Here is a 12848-nt window from a genome sequence, read left to right on the forward strand (position 1 = left end):
TTTTAAAAGATACAAGTCAATGTATATTATTATATATAATCATTTTTATTATTTTCCCCAACAGCACATTAATATATCATTTCCCATGAGTGAATGTAGAAAGATGACATACAAAATTTTGGTGGGTGAAACAAAGTGTCTCGATCACAGTGGAGGTAGGACAAACTTGTCATGTTTTACGATACACACAAAAGATGGCACTGGCAATTATAATTAATATTTTGTACTTAACATTTTTGTGAAATTATGTTTGGCTTAAAGGTAAGGAAACAATACTCAGTATATCTGTATTATATATATTTCTTCAATCTCACATGCATATTTAAATCATCTGGAAACTGGAAAAAAAGGAAGAAAATCATATAAAGAAATGTCATAGCAGCAGCACAGAGGTATTTATCAGTCATACACCTGACTACTCCATCCATTCACTTCTATACATAAATATACAACCTGTATTTTAAGTTTTTCTATGTATATATCTGTATGTGTTCGTTTGAGGTAGCAACTATTTAATTAATCTTACCTGTTAAATTTTGGATATAAAAGCAATTACAGATAAACACGCTGATTGTCAGTTACAGCCAACAATATCAATACATAGTTTACTTTCTCACACATATAAGAATAACACATCTTTCTCTGAGCAAAGTACATACAGACCTGGTTGTCTAGACAATTTATGGAATGTAAAGTACAAGGATCATGTCATATGCTTAAACTGTAAAGGTTGAGGCAATGAGTGTTTTAACATTTATCATCACTTTTAAAATCTATAATTAAGTTTGGTGTTAAAGGTCCTCAAATTGAGAGAATAAAATTGGTGGTCATTAAAAGAGGCAAACATTCACTGTAAATGGCATAGAAAACATTTTCTGTTATATCTGAACTTCATAACACACTGTAAACATAGTATATTTATCCATATTTTATGAAAGTACACATGCATATATTTTGTACATTCATAATGAGCATAACCTGCATAAAATATAAACAAAAATATGGCAAAAAGAAAGTTAAATATGTATAATTTGACAAGAATATTCACATAACATTTATTCATAAACAATAAATATTTTTCAAATGATATCAGTTGAGATATATTTTTAAACAATTCCAATATTTAAAAAAAAAAAAAAAATCATTTGATATCAGTAGTCCTAGCACTGATAAACCAAAATATTGATTGTACGCTTGCAGGGTTAGTGGTTTGCATAATATCTCTAACTACTTAATTTGTATCAAAACACCAAAAATCCTTATTTACATGTCCAAAAAAATCAGTTCAAATCAATAGTTACTCAACAAATTCACAGCATTAAACCCAAACCAACTCAGGACGACTCAAACTGTATAACTGATCCATAGAACTGCAATTAAAACAACTTCGGCATCCAATTCCAAAACGAAGACGCCATTCCGAAATGAATCTTGATCACAGAAATCAGGTTGCGGTGGCCATAGACCACGCTAAGCCGTCGGGTACATGTGTGTGTCACTAGAGACTGAAGACATGGGACTGTCCACTGAAGCAGGGTGGCCGGTTTCCCTCATCTGATGTTTGAGCTCAGAGATGGTACGCTCCAGCCTCTCTCTGGCGTCTCGCTCTCTGCGTAGCTCTTCCTGCAGCTCCTCACGGTCTTCCTCAGCATGATCCAGCCTCTGACGCAGTTCTGATAACTAAGCACAGGATGCCTTTGGTCAGTTAAAGTGAATCAGACAACAAAAACAGGGTTTGATTTTTTTTTATCTTTTAATAATTATATATATATAGTTTGTTTTTTTGTATTGTACTGTTTGGGGTCAGTAATTTATTTATTTATTTTTTAAAGAAATTAATACTTTTGTTCAGCAAGTTTGCATTAAATAGATCAAAAGTGTCAGCAAAGACATTTATAATGTTACCAAAGATAAATTTTTTTAAAAAAAAAGCTATTCATTTGAACTTCCAGTTATTTTAAATTTTAATAATAATAATATTTCACAATAGTACTGTTTTTATTATTTATGAAAAAAAAATATATATATATATATTTACAATTATTTTCTTTTTAAGAAATTACTTATTGAAATTACTTATTCTGCAAGTGTACATTAAATTGTGTCAGTAAATACATTTATAATGCTACCAAAGATTTCAATTTTTTTCTTTTTAAATGCTGTTCCTTTGAACTTTCTATTTGTTAAAGAATCCTGAAAAAATATATATAATGACTTCCACAAAAATATTAAGAAACACAATTGTTTTCAACTTTGATAATTGTAAGAAGTTTTCTTAGGTGTATTATAAGGTTATTATAATGATTTATGGTTGATTATGTGAAAATGAGGATTTTAGTATTGTTTCTGAAGATTTATTTTTGCCATCACAGGAATAAATTATATTTTAAAATATATTAAAATAGAACACAGCTATTTTAAATTGTAATAACATTTCACAATATTACTTTTTTCACAGTATTTTTGATCAAATAATTGCAGCCTTGGTGAGCATAAGAAACTTCTTTACAATTGAAACTAAATTTTATCCTAAAATAAATTATAAAAAGAAAGTATGACAATTTATGAACCTGACATGGTCTTGTGTGGATGTGTATCGCTACCTGTTTGGCATAGATAGTTTCCTGGTGCGGCTCAGTACCGAGTTCTTTGCATCTGCAGCCTTGCTGCCTCAGCTGGTCGAGTCGGGACTTTAACTTTCTCTGTTCCTGCTGGACTTCACCGAGCCTCTGAGCATGTTCAGTCTGAACCGCCTCCAGCTCCCCGTGTATGTCACAGCGGTCTATGGCTTCACCTTGACGCAGAGCCTGCAGCTCCTGTTCACAAGTATCAGAGTGAGAAAGAGTCATCAGATACTCACATGCACCTTCTGGCAAATAAAAAGAAGGTGCTAAAAACACATTATGTGTGCTGTATTGTAATCTAGTCGGGGTAAAAACCTTTTCGAGCTGTTTCTGTCTGCGTAGTGTTGACTGAAGTTTGTTGTGTTGAGCACTGTACATCTGGAGGAGCTCCATCACCATGCCGTCCTTACTGTGCTCCACAGTCACACCAACCGACCGCTTATAAGCTGCTGTATCTACTTTCTGCCATTCATCTGGACTGGCATCGTCTGACTGGCCATGTTTTTCTTGCCCTATATCAGTTAGAGCTCTTGTTAAGAAACATGTATATTTGTTTGTGCAATGTGACTATGACTTATTGTGAAAGCAAACTCACCTGGAAAGGTGGGCGTCTTTGGGTCGGTGTTGTATTCTTCCTGATTCTTTACATTCTGAGTATCACCTAGCATCTCTGTTCCTGTAGACCGCATTTCCTTTCCAGGCAGATACCCAGGGTGTCGTGCCAAGCCATTATCTTCCAACTTGTCAGGCATGTACTGGTACCAGCTAGGGAGGAATACAATAAAGGAAATTACTTGCTGTTTTGTACTAAACTACTTCTAGCTGTAGAATTATTACAGTAATGTGTGTGTGTGTGTGTGTGTGTGTGTGTGTGTGTGTGTGTGTGTGTGTGTGTGTGTGTGTGTGTGTGTGTGTGTGTGTGTGTGTGTGTATTTATTTTATTTTTTATGTTAATTGTGAATAAGATTATTATCAGTACCCTGAGATCTGAGTGTTTAACATTGTGCTATAAGTCCACAATTTGTGTTTAAAGTCAAAAGACTAGACACAGACACACACACACACACACAAATAAAAAGAAAATATATATATAAAAACGTAACCTTATTTTATTTTAAAAAATTATATTTCAAAACAAAATAAACAAATGAATTCTAATTCAAAATATAAACAAAAAATATAAACAAAAACTATAATAAACTATAATAACTATAACAATATCTCAATGCTAAAATAGCACTGCTTTTAAGAACATATCCAGATCTTTTTTCACCTCAAAATCAACTGAAAGAAATACAAAATTATATTTTACAAACAGCAATGCCTATTTTAGCACAAAGATTATTTACATTGTGACATTATTTTAATTACAATTAAGCATAGTACCCCAAATTAAACTATATTCATATCCTAATAGCATTTATTTATTTATTCATTAATTCACATTCATTTATTCTTTTAAATCTCAATGTAACAATTTGAATTAGCATTTTACATTTTTTAATTTTAATCTTTTTATTTGATAATTATGACCACTGAGAACAATAAATCTTTTCATTTTTAATTCATTTGCATTTATCATTTTAATGAATTGTATTTATATTTTTATTTTGATAATTATGAGATAATGAGAATGATTACTGAGAAGAATAAAAATTACAGATAAACTCAAAAAGTAAAACATCCATTGAATTGCAGTGATTCATTATTTAACAGTAATTATTAAATAATAATGTCACAATACAAAAAAAAAGTATTTGTCCTTTGTATATTATCATATTGCTCTTTTTGGGAAGAAATATGGCCAGAATCAGATTTCTTCTATATATTATTAAATAATGTATATTTGTAAATGAATTGAACCTTTGCCACATCGAGTCAACATGGCCGGGGTCCTCCTTAAGACTGGCAAGCAAACTTGAGTCGAACACAAATGCAGGTGAAGATACTCCCTGAAAGACAGAGATAAAAGAACTTGTGAGCCTGGTTTCACTAACAAAAAGGGATTGATTATCCCATTGTGAGTTAATGCTGATTGCTCTTAATGTATTAGCAGTCCCATTGAGTTGTATTACTTATTTAACATTGATTTAATCCCTTCACATGCCAAGCAGCCTCCTAAAGCACACGAGTATGAACAGTGTCACTTCTGCACGCCTTTATGCACACACACATTTAGTTCTTATGATTCATTCTATTCCAGTAGAGAAGCCAGATCTGGAAACATGTAAACAAGACTTTATATCATTGTGAAAGCTCATACTGATTAATACTCTCATTCTGACATGTTTTACAGGCCGTGTGATGATGTTGCACTCCCCAATATAGGACAGAACCTTGAATCTGAACACTGGAGGAAATATGGACGTTTCTCCCATCAACAGCCGGTAACGTAAGCCGCTTTAATGTAAATAGGCCATCTGATCTATCATAAAGCCTCAGCAACCAGCTTGCACACCACATGCACGTTCAGAGCATGCAGACCAAAAAAAAAAATATAAACCACACACCCACATGATGTAGAGTCAGAAATTTCCTTTATGGTCATAGTGTGACAATTCACACCTACTCAAAAGTCCCTCCACTGTGGTTACGAAGCACTCGATACGTGGTTCTTCTGGAAATCGAGTCTTTCTAAGCATACTCTTGAAACTTTGTATCAGTGGTAGAAACGGTTTGGTGTATGTCTCTTAGAAACAAAACAAGCAATACAGGTTTATTAAAAAACACACACTCATACACTCTTTCATACTTTTACATGTGAAGTGCAGGGAACTCCAAACGCCTCTGGTTGGGGGAAGGGTGTGCTGTCTGGGGGCCATCACGTGGCACTCGCGGCATGAGGGCTCTAATCTACGCTGCTATTTATGAAGTGACATGAGCAGGACGGTCACTCTTCATGCAGTGCATTGATATGATTCATTTGTGACCTTGTGAATAAGCTCAGATGCACCAGATTTGGCTATTAGGTTCAATTATAGTCCAATATAACTCTGCCTTGACCTTAACATTGTCATTGACGTGTACATTACAGGGTGTTTATGTGCATTTGGTTCCATATATATTCATAAAATTGTAGATAGATAGATAGATAGATAGATAGATAGATAGATAGATAGATAGATAGATAGATAGATAGATAGATAGATAGACATTGTAAGGTGTTCTAAGTGGTTGATAAGTGGTTTTATTTTATTGTACTTTTTTATTGTCTCTAGAAGTATATCTAATAAGTATTACTATTATATATTAAATGTAAACAGAAAGTCTAGTCTGTATCTGGGAAAATAGCTGGGGATGTTGTTGAGTCTCTGGCTAAGCATTATATAATGAGATGGGAATTCGCTGAATGCGCTGAGATTTGATTGGCTGAGAGGGAGGCTGGGGCCAGGAGTTCGCTCTCTGATTGGTTGGTGATGGAGGTCCTGCAGGGTGAGTGCTGGGCCTGTAAAGGGGGAGCAATACACTGCAGGCACATGTAACAGAATGTCCCAACCACTCTCTTTCACTCCCTCTCTCAATCTTTTTGCTCTTTCTTTCCTCAACTGTCTTTTTCTCTCTCTCTCCCCCCTCCCGCCCACTCTCCTCCTCTGTTTCTCTCCCCTGTTGCCAGGGCACCCACTGTTTGTGCAGACTCTGTCAGAAGTAGTTTGAGAGTCTAGTGACCCGGTCTGAACCACATTCAGCCATTTCCTTCGGAGGGAAACATCTGGTGCAGCTTGAGAGCTAGATTCAGCTGACCCAACATTAGATTTGCTGTTTACTTTCCACTCAGAACATTTCAAAAAATTTTGGAAGGAGACAAATATGGTCTTTCAAGCTTTCTCGGCTGCAAACGCTTTAGTCCTGATAACTTGCATATAGGGTGAAACTCGCAAAACATGTCAAGAACATGTCATATTTTATCTCAAAAATCAATGAAAAGGAACAAATCAAATATATATATACATATATACATTTGTTATTTGTTCATTTTCGTGATTAAGTATATATATATATATATATATATATATATTGTTTTCTTTGATTTTTTTATCTCACAAAACATGCAGCCTATTAATCTTTTTTTTTTTGCACTGTTAATAACTGAAGCCTGTTAATCTTTATTACGATTAAGAAATCATTTTATTAATTTGACTGAAATGCAAAAAAAAAATGAACTGTAAATTTAATGGAATAAAAAAAAAATGAACTGTAAATTTAATTTACACATTATGAAATAAATGTTTTATGTGATGTTTTATATAGTGAAAATTTTTTTTTTTGTTTGATTTATCGTATATGTTTAATGCAAATGGTGCCATTAACATTTATTTCCCCATCTTTGTTCATATTTTGCTATACTACAATACATTAACTGCTTAATTTCTGAATTACTATAGATTAAAAATAAGAGATACTCACTACAAGCGGCTGCCTCTTCTCTTCCTGGAACTTCATCTTCATATCCTCCAGAGATTTCTTTAGCATCTCTTCATCCACTGTTCCCAGGTGTCTTTGTGCCAGCTGCAGATAGCAGGCCCACTTGGCTGAATCGAAGCCCCAGTGACATGTGCGTTTGTCTGTCTGTCTGTCGGTGGTGGTTGATGAATAGGTGATGGGGGAAGAGGATCATACATTGGGAGCAACGGATACAGTGCGCATCTGGGCTGGAGTAAAGCTGGGGTACAAACAGGCCTTGACACTTGCCCAGACATTGGTGTTCCACCCAAAATCCTCCAGATTCCTCACCGTCTTTCTCTTCCTCCTCTCTATCACCATGCCCTTTGTGTGAATCACGAGAGGGCTCCTCGCCTGGATGCAGCAGTGTGTTGCAGAGGCGCTGAGAATCGGTCAGTGTGATGAGGCCGCAGGATGGAGTCCCTGGAGGAAGGATGCCTAGCACTTTGAGGATGTGTAACTGTGTGGCATCACAGCGGGAACAGTACAAATACAGCTGGTCGCACACAGAGTTGATCTGTTGCAACGAGAAGTCCCGCAGGACGGTGTTGAGCAGCTGAGGCAGACAAAGACGCAGTTCGCCTCCCACAGAGAAGCAGGAGATGAATTCGCCCTCCAGACAGCAGAGGCCAAGGTCTGTTGAGCTGTCAGGAGGGACTAGTACAGGTCCCCCTGCCATACCTCCCTGTGCCAGAGGGGGCGCCATCTTATACTGACCATGTTGACCTGTGAATGCAGCTGGGCCACCGAGGGAGCACTGGCTGCTCAGAGAGAACTGCGCTAGAGTGTGCTTCAAACCAGGGCTCAGATCCGGATTGGCATCCATTTTGTCTGTTGCCTTTGAGACCTGATAGCCAAGAGAGGTTTTTGGGATCTTTTTGCAGGATAAATTGAGAGCAGCCATCACACGTTTCTTTATGGGTGTGCCGTCTACAGCTTTGTCTCGCATCAACCTCTTTAATGGCACTTTTAGAAGTGCCTGTTCCTTGGGGAGTTCTCGGCGCTTGTTCTTAGTAGTCTCCATAATGTTGTTTATGGATATCGCTAAGTTGTCTTTGGGGACCAGAAGATACACAGAGGAAGTGTCAGGAATGCAGTGCTTTTTATATGTGGATCATAGTAAGTCTTCAACACTTCCCAGATGGCTGAAAAGTCAAAACAAGCATCATAGATTAATAATAATAATAATAATAAAAGTTTTGAATAAAAAATAAAAAAATTCATTACTTTGATATTTTATTTAAAAAAAAAGACATAACATGACATAAACTGTTATTATATTAACTAAAACTAAGACCATTAAAAACATTTTGATAACTCAAATAAAATTAATTTTAACTTAAAACTATATATATATACTGTATAAACATCGTTTTTCAGAATTTTAAGCCAGCATTTCTCATTTTCATTTAGTTTGGGTTGATGTACTAAAATTAATCAAACTAAACTGAAATAAGAATTAATAAAAACTATAAAGACATTCAACCAGGATTTAGTTAACTAAAACTAAAACCAAAACTAAAATTAAAACCACAAAAAAACCTAACTGAAATAAAATAAACATTAACTGACATAAAATAAAATATAATAAACTTTCTATTTCAGCTAGTGGCCAAAGCAGCTATTAAAATTTTTCCTGATGAAGTAAAACAACTACTAAATTATATATATATATATATATATATATATATATATATATATATTATATATATATATATATATATATATATATATATAAAACAAAAATGCATTAATAAAAAAAATTATACAAATTTTAATTAGTAATTGAAAAATTTACAAAAACAACAAAATTGCTAAAACCTTAACTAAAATTAAAATGAAAGCATTAAATGTAAAATATGAACAGAAAGTATAATAGTATCTCAATGATATTGAAGTAACTCTCATGGACATTTCCCATGTTTCTTTAAAGAGCCTAAACTCGTTTCCAGGAGGGGTTAATAGTATTAGTCTCGTTATAGCGCAATCATCTCACAAATTAATCATATCTGCAATGTGTTGTGTCTGCATGTAATAGACTTTACACCCCCTTTCACAGCGAGAGGCCCCGCCCTCTTACAAAGCCACTCCCCTCTGACCGGGCTTAGAGCTCCGCCCCTCCCCCCTCTGCTTTGGTAATGATATTCACTCGTGCCAGAGACCTCTGCGGGACTACCCCCATATGTTCCCGAACCTATGGCTATGACACTTTCACATTTCACAACAAACTGTGAAGGCACCCCTCGAGAAGATTTCATTGCGGGAGGGAAAGATTATTTTGTTTTGGTGTTGTTGTGATTGATTTGGTTATGTTTTTGTTGTGTGTGATATGATCAAAGCGATGATGAAAAAAAACATAGGCTACATTGTAATGTTTTTCTAACAACACTTGAAGGAAATAAACTATAACCGTAGCCGATTACTGTCGATTATCAAATATAGTATGTATGAGTAATCTTAGAAAATACCACATTTAAAATTCAACTGAAACAAACCTGAAAAATAATCCTTTAAGATGTAATACGCTAAAGAAGGCATTTAAAGTAAAGGCACGGGAAGCAATCATATCATGAAGTAACGTTAGTGAATATATGAATGAACATATATTGAAATATTAAATGTTGAAAATACGTGCTTTCGTTATAGAAAATGTAAACCAAAAAAACAATGTGTATTCAAGCTTACCTTTAAATCTGAAGTATCATTCAACGCTGTTTTGACGAGAAGATAATGAAAGCGCGTGAAATAATTGTATTTTTATATCACGGGATTCCGTCTCGGAGTTCACAGCAGAACGAGCGCCCGTCGCGCTGACACCGATAACACTGGTGCGGACTTCATACAACGTCAATCCACAACCCAACAACCTACGTCACCCGACGGGTGCCACGGCTAGACGGCGAGATTAGCGGAGGAAGCCTGTCTCGCGATCTGGGGGCGTTACCCGTATTCCTATTAGGCCCGCCCTTAAACTAATCACCGATTGGGGAAGCTCTCTGAATGACTTTACAACTGTCCAATCGCTGATTGCCATTCGGTCTGTTCTACCGACCATGGCCATAGCAACCGTAGCAAGAGTAGGAAGTCTGTCTGGCTATCTAGGGCAGTGGTTCCCAATCCTGTTCCTGGAGAACCCCCAGCACTGCACATTTTAGATGTCTCCCTATTCAGACACACCTGATTCAACTCATCAGCTCATTAGTGAAGACTCCAAGACCTCAAACGTGTCAGATAAGAGAGACAACAAAAACGTGCATTATTGGGGGTTCTCCAGGACAAGGATTGGGAAACACTGCTCTAGGGTTTACGTGCGGTAAACATGCACGATTTATTGTGAACCATGGTAAAGGTGTGTCTGTGTGCAGACAATTGTAAAACTGATTTTCTTTCGGTTATCTTGTTGCTTTATAAACACGGGTTAATTGCACAGGATATATTATGAAATTATGATATTAAGTCATTTTAAAATGAAGAAAACACCAGTAGGGGACCATGGATAATAGTCACACATTTTTATTTACTTTATGGAGATTTTACAGAGTGGGTTTATTAAAAAAAAAAAAAAAAGTTGTCACATTATATATGGTGTATAGCTATTATCAGTGTTTCAGCAAAAAATGTAATCATAAAAAGTCATAGGATTGTTTTGACTAACAGAAGAAGAGATTAATAAGAGATTAATACATTGATTATAAAGGTATAATTTGCATAATTCTTTTGCTTGAATGTGTACCCAAGAGTATAGTAGAAATATTATGCTACTGAAATTTTAGATTGGAAGACACAATTCGCAGACATTAATCTATTTTAAGACAGTTTTTAACTGAATTGGACTTTTGACTCTAAACCTAATTACCTAGATAGCCTTTGTGATAGTGTTCCTGCCTGATAACTAACCCTAGTCTCCTTGTGTGATTTTTTTTTTACACTGATTCTTAATAATTTTCTAGATTGCTAATATATATATATTTCATATATAGTTCAATCCTGTCATTCAGCATCACATTACTATGACTAACACACATCCTTTGGCCTTCGTTTATGTAAATTATGTGTTTTTCAGTGAAGTGGGGGGAATTATGTCATAGTGCTTAGCACTGACCAGCTGGTATTAAGTTACTGTAAACATTGATAGCTTTTGATTCACATTCAACTTTGTCTTTAAGAGTATTTGCAGCTTGATACCAAATCTCCATTTTTTTCTATTATATATGAAATATATATGTTAATATTATTTTTATTTTATTTTTTGATACTAGATGGTTGTGTTAATGGAGGTAGTGGCCTCATAATCAATCTTCAGACACCCATTTGCATTGTCTTTCTTCTTTTTGTCCTTTTCCATGTTGAAATTAGCATAAGGCAAATGGCTCTAATTTGACTTTCATTTGTGTCAAGGTTTGCATTTCTATAGTTTAGCTGCTAACATGTTGTTCACACCCTGACCTATGCCTGGATTACTCAATTCAGAGGAAACACCCTCATGGTTAGACTTTTGTACAACTGTGTGTTAGAAAGAAAGAATGTAAGCATCATAAAATTATATTCCTTAACTAAATCATTGTTATTTATACAAAAATACAATTTAAGGGTATTTAAAGGCCATTTGAAAATATCTTTTACACTAGTTGGCCACTGTGCATGTTTTCCGGGAAAGCTATTTTGTGTTTGTTTTTTTTTTGTTCAGTCTGAGACTAATTTAATGTCCTTTTGGGGCCTTTGGCTTTTACTTTTCATTACTTACAGACTCTCAGAGGAACTCTTTTAAGAGTGTTTCAATGCATAATAAACAACAACAGTTTCTCTGCTATTTTCAAAGTGTATTGTAAAGTTGCAAAGGTTTGAAAAGCAATAGGTCATGTGGCAGACCTGAAGGCAAAACAAGTGATTCAACTCACCTAGAAAGATAATCAAGAGAAACATTTTTTGAAAAATATATTTGTGAACCTTAAAGCAATACAGTCAAGTTTTGTGAATTATGTGCAGTGTAAACACAAGTTATTAAATGTGTTTTATAAACAACATAGCTGAACAGTGTTGTATTGTGCTGCAACTCATGACAGATAAAGGGACTGAGACTCACTAGATTAGAGGACTAGTTCACCTAAAATGAAAATTTGCTAAAATTTACTCACCCTCAAGATATTCCGAGATTTAGATGAGTTTGTTTCTTCATTGGAACAGATTTGGAGAAATTCAGCATTGCATCGTTTGCTCACCTATGATTCCTCTTTTATTGGATGAAGTGTTATTATAGATTATGGTCTGGTATTTCGTCCAGAAGTGATAAAGTTAAAACGCCTTAATGAATAATTTGTTTATTACATGCTTGCAGCTTTTCACTTCACAAGACGTTAACTGATGGATTGGAGTCATGTGGATTATTTGTGGATTATTGTGATGTTTTTATAGTCTGTTTTTGGACTCTCATTCTGATGCGTAATGTGAAATTTCTCCAAATCTGCTCTGATGAATAAACAAACTCATCAACAGCTTATGCCCTGAGGATGAGTACATTTTCAGCAAATTTTCATTGAGTGAACTATTCCTTTAATTTACCAGGGAAGAGTAGAGCTTCATAATGCACAATTTAATAATTTATTTTATTAATTTATTTGCCCTCACCTATCTACTTTTCATTACACTGTCACTCTCCTCTTGCCAGGCAACAGGACCCTGGTTCATATTTTTGGAACCTTCAAAGCAGACAGCTCTCAGAATATACACAGAGGACAAAACAAAGAGAGAAAAATCCTTGTTGCTAAGAAACAGAGGAAAAACAGA

At 35.0% G+C, this 12848-nt stretch overlaps 1 protein-coding gene across 1 annotated transcript; it reads right to left on the reverse strand.

The window, feature by feature from the left end:
• Positions 1-24: 24 nt before the first annotated feature.
• On the reverse strand, positions 25-9966 carry LOC109066662 (ski-like protein). Its single transcript, XM_042714486.1, is given in 8 exon segments — positions 25-1680; positions 2604-2816; positions 2940-3136; positions 3220-3389; positions 4488-4576; positions 7029-7202; positions 7204-8209; positions 9750-9966. Coding segments are annotated over 7 exon segments (1938 nt in total). The 5' UTR covers positions 8089-8209; positions 9750-9966; the 3' UTR covers positions 25-1470.
• Positions 9967-12848: the final 2882 nt, after the last annotated feature.

Source organism: Cyprinus carpio, chromosome A24 (assembly GCF_018340385.1).
Source record: "Cyprinus carpio isolate SPL01 chromosome A24, ASM1834038v1, whole genome shotgun sequence".
Classification (NCBI taxonomy): Eukaryota; Metazoa; Chordata; class Actinopteri; order Cypriniformes; family Cyprinidae; genus Cyprinus; species Cyprinus carpio.